The sequence below is a fragment of the Macaca mulatta genome, chromosome 19 (genome assembly GCF_049350105.2).
Source record: "Macaca mulatta isolate MMU2019108-1 chromosome 19, T2T-MMU8v2.0, whole genome shotgun sequence".
In the NCBI taxonomy this organism is placed as follows: domain Eukaryota; kingdom Metazoa; phylum Chordata; class Mammalia; order Primates; family Cercopithecidae; genus Macaca; species Macaca mulatta.
This window is the reverse complement of record NC_133424.1, coordinates 13,913,400-13,934,962: the sequence shown is the minus strand read 5'-3', so window position 1 is coordinate 13,934,962 and position 21,563 is coordinate 13,913,400. Positions and strand designations below refer to the sequence as shown.

General features: G+C 46.7%; 1 protein-coding gene and 3 long non-coding RNA genes across 6 annotated transcripts in view; 2 read left to right on the top strand and 2 right to left on the bottom strand.

The window, feature by feature from the left end:
* The window catches only part of CACNA1A (calcium voltage-gated channel subunit alpha1 A), a 307,938-nt gene that overhangs the window by 150,745 nt on the left and 135,630 nt on the right, over positions 1-21,563 (top strand). For 2 of the 3 annotated variants that reach the window (XM_077977500.1, XM_077977501.1), the window contains exons 7-10: positions 18,371-18,474; positions 19,764-19,879; positions 21,329-21,385; positions 21,490-21,492. In XM_077977500.1, coding sequence (XP_077833626.1) covers positions 18,371-18,474; positions 19,764-19,879; positions 21,329-21,385; positions 21,490-21,492 — 280 coding nt within the window. The remainder of the gene's footprint in view (positions 1-18,370; positions 18,475-19,763; positions 19,880-21,328; positions 21,386-21,489; positions 21,493-21,563) is intronic. The other variant, XM_028839313.2, reaches the window with a different exon arrangement.
* The window catches only part of LOC144336742 (uncharacterized), a 171,959-nt gene that overhangs the window by 69,920 nt on the left and 80,476 nt on the right, over positions 1-21,563 (bottom strand). The gene's annotated exons all lie outside the window — the stretch shown is intronic.
* LOC144336736 (uncharacterized) lies at positions 86-9,847 on the bottom strand. Its single transcript, XR_013409060.1, has 4 exons — positions 8,663-9,847; positions 7,891-8,036; positions 4,611-5,491; positions 86-182 (listed from the first exon to the last, which is right to left on the bottom strand). It is a non-coding gene; the product is annotated as an uncharacterized LOC144336736 (long non-coding RNA).
* LOC144336740 (uncharacterized) lies at positions 5,438-7,603 on the top strand. The gene is made up of 3 exons (XR_013409064.1): positions 5,438-5,680; positions 6,170-6,267; positions 6,326-7,603. It is a non-coding gene; the product is annotated as an uncharacterized LOC144336740 (long non-coding RNA).

Below are 21,563 nucleotides of genomic sequence, written 5' to 3'. Positions count from 1 at the left end.
GGGTTCTGCCCTCGTGCCCAGCCGTCTCCCTTGGGCTAGCGCTGCCCTGGTATGTCCTAGAATGCACCTCGCTCTGTTTGGCCATAGGCAAGCAGAGTGTCTGGAATCTTTGTCCTCCATGACTAGTGCTGGAGCCGAAGCCAGTGGGTGTGGCCTTGCCAGCCAACTCCTTTTACCCAGTTCTGAACAAGCTAGTAGTTGAGATCAACGGAGAGTCCAGAGACAGTCGCTCCAAGCGTCTTGGAATCCATAGACACAGATGTACCGCTGAGGCCGCCCACCTGGGTAGGCACCCTTTTGTAAGATCCTAGCACCATATTTATTCTCTTAACATCCTTTCACTTATCCAGTAATTATTTATTGAGCACCTACTGTGTGCCGGGCAATGATTAGGTGATTGGAGACGCTGCAAGGTAGAAGACAGACTAAAATCTCCACCCTGGTAGGAGACAGACGCAAATGGTAAACATGATAAATAATAAACCACTCAGAAAACAGGAGACACTAAGGAAATGTGTGTGTACTATGGGAAGCCCAGTAGGAACGAAAGCTGTACAAGAGAACAAGTGACGGGTGGTTCCCTAGTCTAGGTCAGGCAATCAGGGAGGGCTCCTCAGAGGAGGTGATGTCTGAGCAGAGAAAGAGGGAGCCAGGCAGATGTTTTGGAAAGAGCATCCCCAGCATGGAGGACAGTGGCAGCTCACCTACGGGACGTGTTTGATTCCCTTCCAGATTTTGTATTCGTTTCTTGTTTTTCTCCCTTGGCTTCCTGGTTTAAATGCCTTTTGAAGAAATCTAAGCTCAACTCATCAGCGATGCTGTCGAAGGTTTATATCAGGATATGCATCCCAGAGTTATTTACAAAATTAGAACAGAACTGGAAGCAATTGAAAGCCTGACAATAGATCGGTTAAATACCGTATGATCCTTCCGTATGATGGCATATTATGTCATCATTAAAAATCGTCTGCTGGGAGAATATTAAGGATACAGGGGAAAGGGTCACCATATAATGATGAGTGGGGGGTGCTGGGCACAGTGGTTCATGCCTGTAATCCCAGCAATTTGGGAGTCTGAGGAGGGTGGATCACTTGAACCCAAGAGTTTGAGGCCAGTCTGGGCAACATAGTGAAACCCAATTTCTACCAAAAAAAAAAAAATGCAAAAATTAGCCAGGCATAGTGGCATACATCTGTAGTCCCAGCTACTCAGGAGGCTGAGACAGGAGGATCACTTGAGCCCTGAAGTCAGAGGTGGCAATAAGCTGTGATCATGCCACTGCACCCCAGCCTGGACAACAGAGTAAGACCCTGTCATAAAACAAACAAACAAACCAAAAAAAAAAAAAATGATGAGTGGGAGAAACGAGTTTTTAAACAGGGATCAAGGAGGCCAGGCATGGTGTCTCACACCTGTAATCCCAGCACTTTGGGAGGCCGTGGTGGGCAGATCACCTGAGGTCAGGAGTTTGAGACCAGCCTGGCTAACACAGCAAAACCCCAGCTCTACAAAAAATACAAAAATTAGCCGGGCGTGGTGGCGGGCGCCTGTAATCCCAGCTACCTGGGAGGCTGAGGCAGGAAAATCAATTGAGCCCAGGAGGTGGAGGTTGCAGTGAGCTGTGACCACACCACTGCACTCCAGCCTGGGCAACAGAGCAAAAACTGCACAAGAGAACAAGTGATGCGTGGTTCCCTAGTCTAGGTCAGGCAATCAGGGAGGACTCCTCAGAGGAGGCAATGTTTGAGCAGAGAAGGAAGGAGCTAGGCAGATGTTTTGGAAAGATCATTCCCAGCATGGAGAACAGTGGCAGCTCACCCGCACTAGAAAAGAAAAACTGATGAGAAGGGAAAATGAGTTTTTAAAAAGGAATCAAGATGAGGTAAACCTTATGATCTCAAATGTACAAATATGAAAACGTAAGTAAAGAAAAATTGGAAGACACTTTACCAGGTTGACCTTCGGGTGGTGGGATTTGGGAATCTTGATTTTCTCAATACTTCTTTGTATCTTCAAATTTCTCTATGATGATCACAGTTTCTTTTTTTTTTTTTTTTTTTTGAGATGGAGTCTCACTCTTGCCCAGGCTGGAGTGCAGTGGCGTGATCTCGGCTCACTCGGCTAACCTCTCGGGTTCAAGTGATTCTCCTGCCTCATCCTCCCAAGTAGCTGGGACTACAGGCGTGCACCACCATGGCCAGCTAATTTTTTGTATTTTTAGTAAAAATTGGGTTCCGTCATGTTGGCCAGGCTGATCTCGAACTCATAAGCTCAAGTGATCCACCAACCTCAGCCTCCCAAGTTGGTGTGAGCCAATTAAACTTGTCTTGCTAAATGGTGAGGTGGGGGGAAAAAGGTCTGGGATCATTCCTAGACCAGGGAGAAAGGGAGGAGAATGAACCTTTCTTGGGCAAACAGTGTCCTGGGTATCCTTATCTTATATAATCTGTCCAGAGAGTCCACACTAAAATAAATAATTGATTGATTGATTGATTGATACATCAATACTAAGTGGCCAGGCTTGGTGGCTCATATCTGTAATCCCAACTACTTAGGAAGCCGAGGTGGGAGGATTGTTTGAACAAGGAGTTCCAGGAGACCAGCCTGGGAAACACAGCAAGACTCATCTTTAAAAAAAAAAATTTTTTTTTTTTAAATTAGCTGGGTACGGTAGCTTACGCCTGTAATCCCAGCACTTTGGGAGGCCAAGGCAGGTGGATTACGAGGTCAGGAGTTCGAGACCAGCCTGGCCAACATGGTGAAACCCCATCTCTACTAAAAATACAAAACTTAGCCGAGCATGGTGGCACGCGCCTGTAGTACCAGCTACTCAGGAGGCTGAGGTAGAAGAATCATTTGAACCTGGGGGACAGAGGTTGTCGTGAGCTGAGATCAGGCCATTGCACTCCAGCCTGGGCAACAAGAGCCAAACCACGTCTCAAAAAAAAATGGTTTTTAATTAACCAGGTGTGGTGGCACATGCCTATAGTCCCAGCTACTTGGGAGGCTGAGGCAGGAGGATTGCTCGAGCCCAGCAGTTCAAGGCTGCAGTGAGCTATGATCCTGCCACTGCACTCCAGCCTGGGCAACATCAAGACCCCATCTCTTAACTAAACACATAAATAAATAAATGATCATTTTTATTTTATTATTAAATACACAAGATAAATGAAAAACAGGCAAATCTTTCTTATAACAGAATTCCATTTAAAGTATGTAGACGTCACTCCCCACTGCCCCAGGAGGTGGAGACTAATCTCCCCTTCTTTGAGGGTAGGCTGGACTTAGTGACTCATTTCCGAAGAATAGAGTAGGTAAAGGGGAAAATAGAAGTTTTATAGTAGAGGAACAGACAGATACCACTTTAACCAAATGATGAAGATTAGTATCTCCCGGGGATGTGGATATTATGTAACCCTTGATTTTATGCCTATGTAGTGTTCTTCCCAAAAACTCGTAATCCCTGTTTTTTGGGGTTTTGCTCTGTCTCCTAAGCTGGAGTATAATGATGCAATCATAGCTCACTGCAGCCTCAAACTCCTGGTCTCAAGCGATCCTCCCACCTCAACCTCCTGAGTAGCTAGGGCTATAGGCATACACCATCACGCCCAGCTAGTTGGATTTTTTTTGGTAGAGAAATGGTCTCAGTATGTTGCCCAGGCTGGCCTCAAGCTTCTGGCCTCTAGTGTTCCTCCCACCCCAGCCTCCAGAGTCACTGGGATTACAGGCATGAGCCACTGAGACCAGCCCAGAATATTTTTTTTTAAGGATTTGTGATGTTGTTTAAGAGATGATTCTTTATAACACATCAACAAGTCCCAGTGATGGGTTGGATAAGTCTTGTGATTTCATGGGAGTATTAAGCTTAAAAGACTTTGCATGATATCTGTGAACTATATGTGATTTCTGTTGGTGATGGGGGTCACTGATTTTGCGGTTTGCCACCTCCGATCATCCTGGAAGAAAATGCTCCACTTCCAGTGAAAGTGAGAGGAAGTAAAGGGGTAATTATTTTCTATCTAAATTCAGGGACTCCTCAATTCTATCCACAGACCCCTAAGCATTTCCTCCCCAAGCTGAGACTGAAGGAATCTTGCCAGTGGCTTCTGTAGTCACTGTGGCTGGAAAACCCCTCAGAAGAGGTGATAGTTTAGCAGGTAACTGGAGTTCTCACCGTCGGTGTCTGGCTCAGCCCCCATCACACCCAGTTATCCAGCCCAAAATGTCAGTAGTACTGAGGTTGAGAGACTCTGCTCTAGGAGGCCAAGCCTCTTGGAGGAAGGAGGATTGGGGTACTGGCTGGGCATCGAGGTGAACCTACCCCCTAAGAGCTTTGGGACGGTGTGAGTTTCTGTCCATACCCAAGGACTACAAATGCAGGTTTACTGGAGATTCTGTGCTAAAAGTGAAGTCCAAGTCACTTCTAACTGCTACAAAACAAATCTCCATCAACACAGCCCATCTCTGCTCTTGACCTGGAGGCTCCAAAGTATCCACACGGCTCCCATGCCCACTAGACGGGCCTCTTCCCTGGACCTTCCTGGGCCAGAGCAGGCTCTGGGTAGCCTTGTGGAATCAAGATGGGTGACTGGCCACTTCCTCTGTGCCACCCTGTTCTGGCTACTTCTCCAGGCATCAGCCTGGGATTCCTTGATGGTAAAAATATAAAACCCTCTGAGCTAGGGCCTTTAATATCCCCATTTTACAGATGAAGAAACGAGTCCCAGAGCTGTGCACAGCAATTGAGAGTCGGAACTCAGCTCTGTCTCACTCAGTGTCAGCATCCTCAGGTTCTGCCATTTACAGCCTCCCACAGCAAACAGGATTGAGGGCTGCTTCTCTGAGCTCACGGGGATGGAATGGGGAACCCCATGAGTACTGCAACAAAACTGTGTGCTAGAGACAAGAGCTGGTGGCTCTGTGTTGCTCTAGCAACAGGTGGCCTCATTTCACAGGGACCCCCTCACCATATGTGCCCCATGTGGCTCAGAAAAGCCAGAAATTGTCTCCACCCTCACAGGGGAAGGTCCCCGACACCCTCTTTGCCAGCTGGGCCCAGGCAAATTGGGATCACTTCATGAGGGACAGGACCTGCCCTCTCTTGGTTGGTCCCAGGGAGGGGATGTGGAGGGGCTGGGGACCTGGCAGGACCAGGGTGTCTTGAGTTAATTTGGGGCTGCCTTTAGCTGAGGGCTTCTTTGTGTCTGGCATCAGCTTTGCATTGTGTCTTGATCTGTAAAACAGTCCTGTGAGGAAAGATATTTTTAACCCCATCTTCCAGATGAGGAAACGGAGGCCCACAGGGGTAATGTGACCTGCCAAGGTCCCCTAGCCAAGAGTGACAAAGCCAGGGTTCACACACAGCTCTGGACACAATTCATTACCTTTCATCCGTCTCTCTCTAACTCTTTCTTTTTCCTTCTCTTTGTCTCTCTCTCTTTTTTTTTTTTTTTTTTTTTTTTTGAGACAGAGTCTCACTCTGTCACCCAGGCTAGAGTGCAGTGGCGCAATCTCAACTCACTGCAACCTCCACCTCCTAGGTTCAAGCGATTCTTGTGCCTCAACCTCCCAAGTAGCTGGGATTACAGGCATGTGCCACCACACTCAGCTAGTTTTGGGGGGTTTTGTTTTGTTTTGTTTTGTGAGATGGAGTCTTGCTCTGTCACCAGGCTGAAGTGCAGTGGCGCGACTTCGGCTCACTGCAGCCTCTGCCTCCTGGGTTCAAGTGATTCCCCTGCCTCAGCCTCCTCAGTAGCTGGGACTACAGGTGCATACCACCACGCCCAGCTAATTTTTTGTATTTTAGTAAAGACAGGGTTTCACCAGGTTGGCCAGGATGGTCTCAATCTCCTGAGCTCATGATTCGCCCGCCTTGGCCTCCCAAAGTGCTGGGATTACAGGCGTGAGCCACCACGCGCAGCCTTTGTCTCTTTTATTCTTGTGCTCTCTCTCTCGCTCGCTCACTCTCTCTCCCTCCCTTCTCTTTCTCCACCTCCTTCTCCTTCTCTCCCTTTTCCTCACCCTTCTTTGTGCTTTTCTCTGTGAGTGTCTCTTCTCTATTTCTCTGCCTTGGTGAATGTCAATTAGGAAAGCAGAAAAACCGTGTTTAATTTGTGATCATAACTGCATGTCCCTGGCCAGGCGTGGTGGCTCATGCCTGGAATCCCAGCACTTTGAGAGGCTGAGGCAGGAAGATTGCTTGAGACCAGGAGTTCAAAACCAGCCTGGTCAAAAAGCAAGACCCTGTCTTTACAAAAGAAAAAATTAGTTAGCTGGGCATGGTGGTATGTACCTGTAGTCCCAGGTACTCGGGAGGCTGAGGCAGGAGGATTGCCTGAGCCCAAGGGTTTGAAGCTGCAGCGAGCTGTGATTGCACCAGTGTACTCCAGCCTGGGTGACAGAACTAGACCCTGTCTCAAAAAAAACTAATAATTGGGGGCCAAGCGCGGTGGCTCACACCTATACTCCCAGCACTTTGGGAGGCCAAGACGGGCGGATCATGAGGTCAGGAGATCGACACCACCTGGCTAACACGGTGAAACCCCGTCTCTACTAAAAATACAAAAATTAGCCGGGCGCGGTGGCGGGTGCCTATAGTCCCAGCTACACGGGAGGCTGAGGCAGGAGAATGGCATGAACCCGGGAGGCAGAGCTTGCAGTGAGTGGAGATCGCACCACTGCACTCCAGCCTGGGTGACAGAGCGAGACTCCATCTCAAAAAAAAAAAAAAACCTAATAATTAAAAATAAATAAATAAATGCATGTCCCTTGGCAAGTGGTTACTAATGGTTGGAATCACCTTTGACCCAAGCCCTATTTCATTCACAGATGTTTGTCTTGACCAAAATCAAAGCATTCGATTTTGGACTGTAAATCACTGGTTCATTCAACAACCACCATTGAATGCCTACTGTATGCAGACACTCTTCTGGACACAGAGGAGTTGACGTGTGAGTGGGGAAAGTCAGTGATCAATTGAGATAAAAGGGCAGAGAGCAGACATTAAATAGTTTAGGCTTTGTGGGCCAGACAGTCTCCATCGCAATGACTCAATCTGCTTCTGTAGCATAAAAGTAACCACAGATAAAACACACAAGTGAATGAGCATGGCTGTTGACCAATTAAACTTTAACCTATAAAAACAGGTGGCTGGCTCGTGGGCTGTAGTTTGTGGATCGCTGCCTTCGAAATAGTATTAGAGGGTGGTGAGAGGTCAGGAATAGAATAAAACAGTAGAGAGTTTGTGCGTCATCAAGATGAAAGGTTGTTATCCTTATACACCCTGAATGGCCAGGCACCGTGGCCATTATGATCTATAATTCCAACACTTTGGGAGGCTGAGGCAGGAGGATCCCTTGAGCCCAAGAGTTTAAGATCAGCCTAGGCTCATAGTGAGACCCCATCTCTACAAAAAAAAAATTTTTAAATTAGCTGGACATGGTGGAGCATGCCTGTAGTCCCAGCTACTTGGGAGGCTGAGATGGGAGGACTGCTTGAGCCTGGGAGGTTGGGGCTGCAGTGAGCCGATCTTGCCACTGCACTCCAGCCTGGATGACAGAGCAAGAACTGTCTCAAAAAAAAAAAGAAAAGAAAAGAAAGAAAACACAGACCTGAAGGAACAAATCATATGAATGCATTAAAATATCATATGTATCCAAAAAATGTATACATCCATCAGCCTGGCATGGTGGCTCATGCCTGTAATCCTAGCACTTCGGGAGGCCAAGGCAGGCAGATTGCCTGAGCTCAGGAGTTCGAGACCACCCTGGGCAACATGGTGAAACCCCGTCTCTACTAAAATACAAAAACTTAGCTGGGCATGGTGGCAGGCACCTGTAGTCCCAGCTACTTGGGAGGCTGAGGCATGAGAATTGCTTGAACCCAGGAGACAGAGGTTGCAGTGAGCCGAGATTATACCACTGTACTCCAGCCTGGACAACAGAGCAAGACTCTGTCTCAAAAAACAAAAAAAAAATATATATATATATATAAAAAATCAATTTAAAGTTTTCCTTAATAAACATTTCTCTCCTTTTCTCCTTTGGTGAATGTCAAATAATGAAGCAGCAAAACTATGTTTAGTTAGTGATCGTAAATGCATGTCCCTGGCTGGGTGTGGTGGCTCACACTTGTAATCCCAGCACTTTGGGAGGCTGAGGCAGGAGACCATAGTTTGAGGCCAGCAGTTGCTTGAGGTTTTTTAAAAAGACATGAAGAGATGAGGGGAGCCATGGAGGTATCTCAGGGAAGAGCAGCCCAGGTAGATGGAAGAGCCAGTGCAAAAGCCCTCAGGCAGGATGTTCCTGGCATTTGTGAGGATACGTGGCTGCCCAGGTATCCAGAGGGGAGTGAGTGAGGATGAAGGAAGGAGCTGATGAAGGAAGGTGATAAAATACTTCATGGATCGGCCAGGCCTGGTGGCTCCCACTTGTAATCGCAGCACTTTGGGAGACCAAGGCGGGTGGATCACGAGGTCAGGAGTTCCAGACCAGCCTGGCCAACATGGCGAAACCCCGTCTCTACTAAAAAATACAAAAAAGTTAGCCAGGTGTGGTCGTGCACACCTGTAATCCCAGCTACTTGGGAAACTGAGACTCGAGAATCGCTTGAACCCAGGAGGTGGAGGTTGCAGTGAGCTGAGATCACCCCACTGCACTCCAACCTGGGTGACAGAGTGAGACTCTGTCCCAAAAAAAAAAAAAAAAGACTTCATGAACAGACAGCCTATATAACGTATGATCCAAACCAGGGCAGTTTTGAGAGTGAAAGGGGAAAAAGAGGACTGAAAAAATAATTAACAGGCCTGGCATGATCTAAAACGGGTGTAAAGTGGGACACGCAGCCTCCCTCATGGTCACCGTCAGACTTCCGCTTTTTCACGGTCAAATCCACCCCCATGTTTATCCCATATACCGGAGAATTGGGTGTTCTCGTGAGCTGAGTTTTTGTGTTTTTTTGTTTGTTTGTTTGTTTTAACATCCTGTATACTTTTTCTGCATGAACCATGCTCAAAAAAATTAGAGGAAAATAAACCATAAAACAGAAGGCACTTAAGGATTTTGCTGGGATTCAGCCATTCATTTGTTTGATGAGTATTTATGGAGCGCTTTCTAAGCACCAGGCGCCACCAGCAATACTGGGATGAATCAGTAACATCCCTTACCCTTGGAGCTCTCTTGGGCCCATATACACTTAAAATACTATGCAAGTACAGAGAAGGGGTGAAGTGGGAAAAAAATCAGTCGGTTGTAAGCCAGAATAACGGGTCTAATCCCACCCATGCCATCTGCACCCTGTGTGATCCAGGCACATCACATTGCCTCTCTCAGCCTCAGTTTCTCCATCCACCAAGGCATGGAAGTGGTAGGAATCGAGGCAGATATGGGGAGTATTTCATCAGCCGAAAAGACTTGGCTGATGTGACCATAATTCTGCCTTCTGCCTCTCCTTTCCCAGAAAAATAGCTTAATCATTTGGATTTGGGATAAACACACTTCCTGTCTGTGTTTATTATTTAAATGATTCACCAAACTGGGCGTGGTGGCTCACCCCTGTAATCCCAACACTTTGGGAGGCTGAGGAGGGCAGATGACTTGAGCCCAGGAGTTCGAGACCAGCCTGGCCAACATGGAGAAACCCCGTATTTACTCTTGAAAAAAAAAACACGAAACAATTAGCTGGGCATGGTGGTGCGTGCCTGTAATCCCAGCTACTTGGGAGGCCGACGTACAAGAATCACTTGAACCCAGGAGGCACAGGTTGCAGTGAGCCTAGATCGTGCCACCACACTCCAGCCTGGGTGACAGAGTGAGACTGTGTCTCAAAAAAATGAATAAATAAATAAAATGATCCACCAACAGGAACCCCAGGAACATTTGTATTGACTATGCAACTAATGCTTAGCAAGAACCTACTATGTGCCTGGTGCTGATCTGGACACTGGGATTAAGACAGGAAAATTTCTACCGTCGAGGAGCTGATGTTCAAGATGACAATCTTGAAGTGCGTAAGTTGACAAGATGATTCAGACAGTGGAACGTGCTGGGAAGAGAATGAGATGTCTGGCTGAGCTGCAGGAAGGGGCAAGTCCTTTTGATTGAGAGGTCCAAGAAGGCTTCTCTGACGGGGGCACAGTGGATCTAAGGGTTGAGTGATAAGAAGAAATTGGCCAAGCAAAGACCTAAAGGCAGAGTTGCTCCAGGCAGAGGTTCAGAGGACAGAAATAATTGACTGATTGTGATCTTGAACTTGACCTTTCTTCTGCTAACTTTGGGTTTGGTTTGTTCTTGCTTTTCTGGCTCCTTGAGGTACGTGTTGGGTTCTTACTTTGTAGTTTTTTTTTGTTTGTTTGTTTTGTTTTTTTACTTTTTTGAGACAGAGTCTCACTGTGGTGCCCAGGTTGGAGTGCAGTGGCGTGATCTTGGTTCACTGCAACCTCTGCCTCCTGGGCTCAAGCGAACCTCTCACTTCAGCATCCCCAGTAGCTGGGACGACGTGCACAGCACCACACCCAGCTAATTTTTTTTATTTTTATTTTTTAGAGACGGGGTCTCACTGTGTTGCCCAGGCTGATCTCAAACCCCTAGCTCAAGAGATCCTCCTGCCTCAGCCCCCTAAAGTGCTGGGATGACAGGCGTGAGCCACCACATCCGGCCTCTGTTTTTTGTGATGTAGATATCTGATGCTATAAACTTCCCTCTTAATTGCTTCTTGGCCCTTTAGCTAAGGTCAAGTGTAAACTTCCCTCAGCACTGCTTCTGCTGCATCTCACAAGTGTTGGTGTGTTGTGTCTCTGTTTTCATTCATTTCCAAAAGTTTTTAAATTTCCATCTTAACTTCTTCACTGACCCAATGGTCATTCAGGAGCATGTTGTTTAATAGCCATATATTTGCATCATTTCTGAATTTTTCTTGGTATTGATTTCTAGTTTTACCCCAGGGTAGTCCGAGAAGATACTTGACAGAATTCCAGTATTTTAGAATTTGTTGAGACTTGTTTTGTGGCCTAACATGCAGTCTGTCTTGGAAAATGTCCAGGTGCTGATGAGAAGAATGTATGTTCTCCATCAGACATGCAGGAGACAGACACTTTCTCACCTGCCTCATGGGATCCATAAAAGAGTCAATCAGAAGTTGGCATTTAAGAAAGACCAGAAGGAGGCTGGGTGCGGTGGCTCATGCCTGTAATCCCAGCACTTTGGGAGGCCAAAGCAGGTAGATCACCTGAGGTCAGGAGTTCGAGACCAGCCTGATCAACATGGTGAACTCTCGTCTCTATTTTAAAAAATACAAAAATTAGCTGGGCATGGTGGTGGGTGCCTCTAATCCCAGCTACTCAGGAGGCTGAGGCAGAGAATCGCTTGGACCCAGGAGGTAGAGGCTGCAGTGTGCTGAGATCACACCATTGCACTCCAGGCTGGGCAACAGAGCAAGACTCCATCTGAAAAAAAAAAAAAAGGAGGTGAAGGAGCAAACTATGGAGATATCAAACTGTATCAATCTGGCTGATTGTGGTGGTTCATGCCTGTAATCCCAGCACTTTGGGAGGCTGAGGCAGGAGGATCACTTGACTCCAGGAGTTTGAGATCAGCCTGGGCAACATAGAGACCCCCTCTCTACAAAATATAAAAAATTAATTAGAAAGATGTATTGGTCAGGGCAGCCAAGTTATGCTGCAGTAACAAACATCCCCAAAGCCTCCATGACTTTTAACAACAGATGTATTTCCTGCTCATGCTACATGTCCAGTGCAGGTTGGCAGTGGGGAAGAAGGGGGGCTCTGTTCAGTGTAGTCACTTGGGACCTAGCTAATCACCTAGAACATTGCCATTTGCTCTTCCAGAAGGGAAAAAGGAATGCCAGAAGGTCCTACACTAAAAATTCACTGCTCTGGCTCCAAAGTGATAGCTATTTCCACTCACTCCTCATTGACCAGCACTTAGCATGTCCTCAGCCAACCCCAAAGGGACCAGGAAGGACCATCCCGCCATATTGCTGGAAATATTTGATGGCAGCATTAATGGGGAACAGTGTTCCAGGCAGCAGAACTCTTTGAGCCCTTGGAAGAAAGAAAAGGCGATCTCTCGAGCACATCCTTCCCAGTATTATTAATGAATTTAACAAATGAGCAAGCCATCCTCCCCCACTCTCCTCCCTGAATCCAGACTTGTGCATATCCCTCCCTTTACTTGAACTGCCAAAGAAGAGATGAGAACCAGGAGAGGAGATCTGTGACCCCATCTTTGCTGATGAATTATCATAGAACAGCCATGGCATCTCCAGTCTTCGTGCTTGTAAAATGTACTCTTCATTTCGCTCCTGAACAAAATCCACCCACCCCCACCCCCAAACCAGGGAAAACCCATCTCCTAATCCAAAACTGCACCCAGCCTTCCACCAGCTTCTTCCCTGTGAATTGTTGAATCCAGAGTATGGAATTGAATAATTGAATGAGTCTGAAAGAGAAAAAGTGTCTCTAAAATCAGGCAGCAGAAGCCCACTCCCCAGAGAGGATGGTGCAGATGAGAATTCAGGAGGGAACTTGGCTTGGGGTTGACGACTGAGCTATGCAGGGAACTTGGACCCAACTCTCAATCAGTCATTCAACAGACACCACTTATTCAGCACCAACTGTGTGCCAGATGTTGTCCTAGGGGGCTGGGAATACAGGAATACAGCAGGGAACAAAAAGGACAAAGCCCCTCCCCCTTGTTGAATGGACATTCCAGCCAGGAAGACGAGAGAACAAGAGAAATAAGTAAAGTGTGTAAGTGGTGAAATGCAAAAGGGAAAAAAGAAACAGGAAGTGGGGACCAGAAATGGGGGATGCAATTATAAAGGGCCATCAGGGGAGGCCTCCCTCAGAAGGTGGCATTTGAGTAAAAAACCTGAAGGAGGTGAGGGGGAACCATGTAGCAGTCTCAGGGAAGAGCATTCCAGGCAGGGGGAACAGCCTGTGCAAGGGCCCTGAGGTAGGACTGTGCTTGGCATGGTTGAGGAACTGCAAGGAAGCCAGGTGGCTGGAACGGAGTGAGCAAGGGAAAGGGGGAGGAGATAAAAGCAGAGAGGTGGGAGGGTTGGAGGCCCCCTCTGCCATTTAGTAGCTGAGTGACTTCATTTATTTCCCGTAGCTTGCATAACAAAGAACCACAAATACAGTAGCTGAAAACAACAGAAATTTATTTATTCTCTCGCAGTTCGGGAGGCCAGGTGTCCAAAGATCATCAAGGTCAGATGGGCCATGGTGCCTCTGAGACCTGGTCTGAAGTCCCTTCTTGCCTCTCTTGTAGCTTCTGGTGGTTTGCCAACAATCCTTGGTGTTCCTTCTCTTGTAGACACATCGCCCTAATTCCGCCTTCATCTCCATTTCACATGACCTTCTCCCTCTGTGCGAGGCTGTCTCTGTGCCCAGGTTTCTCCTTTTCTTATTATTTATTTGTTTGTTTATTGATTTATTTTAGAGACAGGGTCTTGCTCTGTCTCCCAGGCTGGAGTGCAGTGGCGCAATCATAGCTCACCGCAGCCTCAAACTCCTGACCTCAAGCAATCCTCCTACCTCAGCCTCCTGAGTAGCTGGGACTGCAGATGTGAGCCACTGCGCTCTGCCCAGATGTCCCCTATAAAGAAACCCGTCAGGTAGGATAAGGGTCCACCCTAATGACCTGATTTTAACTTGATTCCATCTGCAAAGACCCTATTTCCAATTCATAGGTACCAGGGGTTAGGACTTCTTCAATGCATCTTTCTGCGGGGACCAACTGCAACCCACAGCAGAACTGTGGGCATGTAATTTGATCTCTCGGCCGGGCGCGGTGGCTCACACCTGTAATCCCAGCACTTTGAGAGGCCGAGGTGGGTGGATCGCCTGAGGTTGGGAGTTCGAGACCAGCCTGGTCAACATGGTGCAACCCTGCCTCTACTAAAAATAGAAAAATTAGCTGGGCATGGTGGCAAGCACCTATAATCCCAGCTACTTGGGAGGGTGAGGCAGGAGAACTGCTTGAACCCAGAATGTGCAGGTTGCAGTGAGCCAAGATAGCACCATTGCATTCCAGCCTGGGTGACAGAGTGAGACTCCATCTCAAAAAAAAAAAAAAAAAAGAAAAGATCTCTCTATGCCTCAGTTTTCTCACCCGGGAGGGTGGGGATGATTATGTACCCACTCCTGGGGTTCATGAGAGGATTAAATGAGCTCAAACAGTCCAAACCTCCATGTGTGTCTGTTGTGGTGCTGGGTAGCGTGTCCTGTGCCCAGAGGTCCCCAAGCCTGTCGGGGACCCGGACAAGGGCAGATTCGAGTCTTGTTGGCAGCATCTGAGATGGACGGGCTGCCTTGGCATGGAAGGGCCTTGGCTGCTTTTCCCTGTTCAGTCCTGTCCCTCTCCCCCATCCTCCACCCTGTCCCTGTCATCTGAGCCTGCCCCTCGTGACGGCTCACAGTCTCCCTACTGGTGGCCGGTGCAGAGTTTCATTCCCTGGGCTATATTTAGCCCTGAGAAATGGGAACGAGAAGCCCTCAGCCGCCACAGTGACAGAGAGAGAAGCACAAAGCCAGTGCTGCCTTCTGTCCAGCCATGGTTCTGCTGACTCGGTTCTTTCTCCCAGAACCTTCCAGAAGCGAAGCATTCGCATTTCTGGGCCTGTTAAAACAATGATGTGGGCTGGTGGCTGGCACGTTCATTGTCCCCAGAACCCGTCTGTGTCCATGATTAAAGTTGGCTTGGTTAGTTTTATTTTCAGGGCTTTTTTTTTTTTTTTTCCGGTATCCGTGGCAAACCCACAAGACATAAAATTTACCATCCTAATTATTTTTTTTAACTTTTTAATATTTTTTAATTGACAAGTCATAATTGTACTTATTCATGGGGTACATAGTGATGTTTCAATACATATAATGCATAGTGCTCAGATTGGGGTAATTAGCGTATTCATCTTCTCAGACCTTTATTGTTTCTTTCTGTTAGGAACATTCAAGCTCCTCCTTCTAGCTATTCGAAACCATTAATATACTGTTGCCATCCTAACCATTGTTAAGGATACAGTTCTGTGGCATTAAGTATAATACATTCACATTGCTGTGCAACTATCACCACCATCCATCTCCCAAACGTTTCCATCTTCCAAATGTAACTCTGTCCCCACTAAACGCCAACTTCCTGTTCCCCGTCCCCCAGCCCTTGGCACCCACCATGCTACTTTCTGTTTTTATGATTCTGACGACTCTAGGGACCTCCTATAAATGGAATCATACAGGATTTTCCCTTTTATGACTGGTTTATTTCACATAGCATAATGCCCTCAAGGTTCACCCATGTTGCAGCACGTATCAGTATTTTCTTTCTTTTTAAGGTAAAGTTGACTATTAAAAAAAAAAAATTTTGCCAAGCTCAGTGGCTCACGCTTGTAATCCCAGCACTTTGGGAGGCTAGAGCAGGCGGCTCAGGAGGTCAGGAGTTCAAGACCAGCCTGACCAACATGGTGAAACCCTATCGCTACTAAAAATACAAAAATTAGCCAGGTGTGGTGGCGGTCACCTGTAATCCCAACTACTCAGGATGCTGAGGCAGGAAAATTGCTTGAACTCAGGAGGCAGAGGTTGCAGGGATCTGAGATCACGCCACTGCACTCCAGCTTGGGTGACAGAGCGAGACTCCATCTCAAAAAAAACAAAAAAAAAGTTTTAAAAATTGAAGTAGAATAAACATACAGAAAAATCCACAGATTATAAGTGAAGAGTTTGATTAATTGTCACAAACTAAACACACCCATGTAACCAGCCCACAAATGATGAAAAGAACCTTCTCAGCCCCAGAAGCCCCCCATCATATCCAGTTCCTAGTCACTACCTCCCCGCAAGGGTACCCCTACCAGGACTTTGAGCATCATTCACTAGTTTAGCCTGTTTTTGTATTTTGCGTAAGTGAAATCTTACATGTATGCTGTTTTCTGTCTGGCTTCTTTTGCTTGGCATTAACTTTTTAAGATCTCATGTGACCTGTGACATTGTTCATTGCATGTATCCTCTGTCTCCTGTTGATAACAATGTGGATTGTTTGCAGTTTGGGGCTATGATGAGTACCACTGCTATGAATGTCCTTGTGTGTGCTTTCTGTTGGGTAACTATTCAGAATTACTATCTAATTGTAATGATCTTGGATAGGTAACCATCCAAGAATTACTGGGTCTTGGCAAAGGTACATATGGTCATACACTGCATAATGGCATTTTGGTGAACAACAGATCAAATATATAACAGTGGTCCCATAATGGACCGAATATATAACAGTGATTATCACACAGTATTTTTACTATAGCTTTTCCGTTTTTAGATATTTTTAGATACACCATTGAGTTACAGTTGCCTACAGTATTCCATAGAATAACATAGGATCAATAGGCTAGACCATGCAGCCTAGGTGTGTAGTAGGCTATACCATCTAGGCTTGTGTAAGTACACTCCATGATGTTTGCACAACAAAATGACCTAATGACACATTTCTCAGAACATATGCCCATTGTTAAGCATGACCTAATCACTCTTAGTATAGAAACTCTCAACACCAATTTTTCAAGTAGTTGTACCATGTGTTATGGGTTTTATTGTCTCACCCCAAAATTCATATGTTGAAGTCCTAACCCTCAGCACCTCAGAATGTGACCTTATCTGGAAATGGATTCATTGCACATGTAATTGTTAGGTTGGTGCCAAAGTAATTGCAGTTTTAAAACTGCATAATAGCCAAAATGAGATCATTAGGGTGGGCCATAATCCAATATGATGGTGTCCATATAAAAAGGGGAGATTTTGGCACAGAGACAGGCACACACAGAGGAAGAATGCCATGCTTAAACAAAGGCAGAGATCAGGATTATGCCTCTACAAGCCAAGAATCAGCAAAGATTGCCAGCAAACCACCAGAAGCTAGGAGAGAGGGATAAAACAGATTCTCTCTCACAGCCCTCAGAAGGAACCAGCCCTTCTAACACCTTGATCTTGGATTTCTGGCCTCTATAACTGTAAGACAATAAATCTTTGTTGTTTAAGCCACCTAGGTTGTGGTTCCTTGTTACAGCAGCCACAGGAGATGAATACAGCATGGTACCCTTCGATTGGCAGGTTATGAGGGTTCCAGTTGCTCTACAGTTTCACAGATACCTAGTAGTAATGACCTCATCTTAACTTCTTTCTCATTTTAGCCTTTCTCCTAGGCAGCAGCAGTGTCATATATGCTTTTAAAGGTGGGCTTTTAAAGCCACTCTTGAGAGCCTGCATTCTGCAGGTGTCACAGGGTGATCAACCATTGAAAGGCTACCCCTGCCCTGACAGCTGGAGGCAAGGCTTCCCAGCACAGAGGTTAAGCCCATGGACTCTGGGGCCCAGCTGGCTAGTTCAAATCGCATGTCTATTACTGAATAGCTCTGTGACCTTGGGCTGATGATTTTGTCTTTCTGAGCCTCAGTTTCCTCAATGGTAACATGGACATTATAACATAGAGGCATCATGAGGATTAAATGACTAAGTGCGCTAACATACATAATGTACTTAGGAGGGTGCCAGCACACCATAAATACTCTGTAAGTGCTGGGTTTTATCATTCTTTTCTCTCTCTCTGTCTCTCTCTGTCTCTCTCTCTCTCTCAGTGCTGGTTTTTATCATTCTTCTCTCTCTCCTTCTCTCTCTCTGTGTCACACACACACACACACACACACACACACACACACACACACACCTCTCCTTGATTTTCTTCCCCTCATATTACTTCCTTCTTGCTATAGCATTCTGTTTTCTGTTTCAGACAGTATTCTATTTGTGGACTTTTTTCCCCTTGAAAATTGAACTGAAACTTCTGAGAATTTTTTGTGATTGACATTAAGGCTGCAAGGAATGCAGCAGGGAGACACTTAAGGAAAAGGTTCATGGGCCATCTGTCTGGCTTGGTGATTTCACCAGGTCATCAGACCCTGTGGTCATGCATCTCCTCTAAGGAGAGTCTGTGACTGTGTTGGGAGAAGGGAAGGAACCAGGGATTAATTAATCCATTTCAGTAGGTTTTGTGTTTTGTTTTCTTTTCTTTTTCCTTCTCCTCCTGGACTCTGGTCTGGGAAGTCCTTTTGTGTTTCTTACTCATTCCTAGGTCAATTATGTTATGTGAGGACAACATAATTAAGAGAGAGCTTTTCCCTTTGGATGTTTTCTCCAGAAAATGTTTCTCCATTTCACCCTCTGGGATGCCACAGCCCCAGAACTCCACGAGCCAAGAACATTTAAGACAGAGCCACAAGAGAACAAGAGCTTCCCCATCCCTCACCTGTCAGGTTCTATCTGAGTCCCAGTCAACTCTCACCTGCTTTCCCTCCTCACGCCCTACAGAGCAACGATGCCTCAGGGAACACTTGGAACTGGTTGTACTTCATCCCCCTCATCATCATCGGCTCCTTTTTTATGCTGAACCTTGTGCTGGGTGTGCTGTCAGGGTAAGTCTCTGCTACTCCCCACCCCATCCCACTCACTCCTCTTGGCCAACTTCTTCCCAAGGACAGGCCATTGAAGCTTTGTTTTCATTCACTAGACAGAGAAAAGGCTTCTCCCCTTGTTTGGGTTACCAGACTGTTATTAGCAAGCCATGTACAGGTGCAGAGGTTGTGTACTGCTAGGGGTACCCAGTAAGGGAGTTCATATGGGCTTTACTTTCTTTACATTTTTTTGAAAAAACCAGTAGTTTGGGTTTACTTCTCCCCCATTTTCCAAATATAAAATCATAGCATGTGCTCTAACAGTGTATTTTCCTGACCCATATTATCCTCTATCCCCAAGAGTTTTTTGGCTTAATCATAAATGGGCTTCATTTTTCTTACCATAAGAAGTCTGGGCACTTGTATGGTGGTTCCATAGCACCATCAGCAACCCCAGATTCTTCCAGCTTTCCATTCTGACATCTTTACCAGAGGCTTCCAATCTCATGGATACCTCATGGTCCTAAGATGGCTGCTGCATGCCCTCAAGATGGCCACTTCATGTTCCAAACAGGAAAAGGAAGAAGGGAAACAGGAAGAGGTGGGACCTATGGCAGAGAAGCCAACCTGCTGTAGGGCTTATTGGTCTAACTTAAAAGAGAGCTGAAGTAATTATTAGCCAAGAGTATGAAGAGAATGAAAATGAGGTATGCAGCCAGTGGTGGTTGGCATGGCATGGTTTTATCCTTTCATTTTTTTTCTTTTTTATTGTTTTTTTTTTTTTTTAGAAACAGTGTCTAGCTTTATTACCCAGACTGGAGTGTAGTGGGGCGATCATAAAGCTCACTGTAACCTAGAACTCCTAGGCACAAGCAATCCTCCTGCCTCAGCCTCCTGAGTAGCTAGGGCAACAGGTGTATGCACCATGCCCAGCTAAATTTTTTATTTTTCATAGAGATGGGGCCCACTATGTTGTCCAGGCTGGTCTCAAATTCCTGGCCTTAAATGATACACCCATCTCGGCCTCACAAAGGGCTGGGATTACAGACATGAGCCACTGTGCCTGGCCTTTTTCTTTACCTAGGCGCAGTTGTTGGGAAATATGTGAAGCTGGCAGAAGCACTCATCCCTATAATATCCCAGTCTTTTCCCAGAAGACCTGACTCCTCCTGTTGAAAACTCCTAACCTCCAGAGACTTCTGAATCCCCAGACACACACACACACACACACACACACACACACACACACACACACACGTTTCCTAACATTTTCAAAACAGCCATACTCTGGCTTTTCTATGCTTCTGCAGGGAGTTTGCCAAAGAAAGGGAACGGGTGGAGAACCGGCGGGCTTTTCTGAAGCTGAGGCGGCAACAACAGATTGAACGTGAGCTCAATGGGTACATGGAGTGGATCTCAAAAGCAGGTGAGGCCCTTTCATCCCGGGGCCCAGGGATGGAGATCCCAGGCCACGGAGCACAAAGAGAGTCATGCAGTTTGGAGAAGGCTAAGCTGGGAGGGTTGTAATGGGAGGAGAAAGAGAACCTGAATTGGTAGTCCCAAATTTTATCAACAGGAATCCGGGGTCTGATATGAAAAAGTCTAGGATGAAGCCAGGATCTGACATCACATTACTTGAATTCTGAAATCAGACGTTGGTTTACATCCCAGCCCTGCCACTTTTTACCCGTGCACTACACATCCCTGTACCTCCGTTTCCTCAGCTGTTACATGGAGGCAATGATAGTGCCTACGTCATAGTACTATTGGAGTATTTAGTAAAATAATCTCAGCTAAGCCACTTGGGGAGAGCAGCGCCTGATACACAGTAGACACATATTTATTTGTTCAGCAATTTAATAAACATTTAGGGAGTACCTGCTGTGTGCCAGGCACTGATCTAAGCACTGAGGATATGGGAGTAAGTAATACACACCAAATCCCTGCCCTCAGAGCTCAGATATTCTAGTGAGAGAGATAAAACGAACAAATACATTTCATATTGGGAACTCCCAAATTCAGAGAAGGAAGATAAAAGACTAGGAAGATAAAACAGAGTAGGAAGTTGGCCAGGCGCAGTGGCTCACGCCTATAATCCTAGCACTTTGGGAGGCTAAGGCGGGCAGATTTCCTGAGGTCAGGCATTCGAGACAAGCCTGGCCAACATGGTGAAACCCAGTCTCTGCTAAAAATTCAAAAATTAGCCGGTCATGGTGGCGCATGCCTGTAATCCCAGCTACTCGGGAGGCTGAGGCAGGAGAATTACTTGAACCCAGGAGGCAGAGGTTACAGTGAGCCGAGATCACACCACTGTACTCCAGCCTGGGCGACAGAGCAAGACTCCGTGTCAGAGAATAAAAAAGAGTAGGAAGTCGGAGGCAAGGTGGTCAGGGAAGGGTTCTCTAAGAAAGTACCTGAGTAGAGAGACCTGAAGGACGTGAAGAAGGAAGCTGTGGGGACATCAAGGGAAGGGGCATTCCAGGCAGAGGCAACAAGTACAAAGGCCGTGAGCTCGGAGCGTATTTGAGACACAGCAAGGAAGCCAGTGCAGGTGAAACGGAGTGAGAGGTGGGAGGAGTCGGAGGAGAGGAAGACAGGAAGGTGATGGAGATCAGATCAAGCAGGGGCTTATAAGCTGTGGTGTGGATACTGGTTTTTATTTTGCGCGACGTGGGGAGAATGTTGGCTTTTGCCACTGTGGCGGAGGTGGGGCTTGAGGTCGGAAACCACCCAGCAGCATGTTTTTTGGCCGGTTGAGCTGTCATCATCAGCCAGGGGAGAATGGGGGTGGCCGGGCTGACCTTTCTCCTTCCCGGTCCAAGAGAGAACTCATCCTCCAAATGCGGGATCTTAACTCTGTGCTCTTCCTCTTCAGAAGAGGTGATCCTCGCCGAGGATGAAACTGACGGGGAGCAGAGGCATCCCTTTGATGGTAACCGCTCTGAACCCACCTCGGGGGTGGGTCCCAGGGGAGAAGGGAGAAGCTGTGCTGGGGGCTTGGGGGAGAGCAGGTGACTGGTTCTAAGGATCCTCCAGGGGGTGGACGTTCCTCCTGGAGGAATTTTAGGACTTCCATGCAGAGTTTCTCTATTCTGGCCTCCACTTTTTTG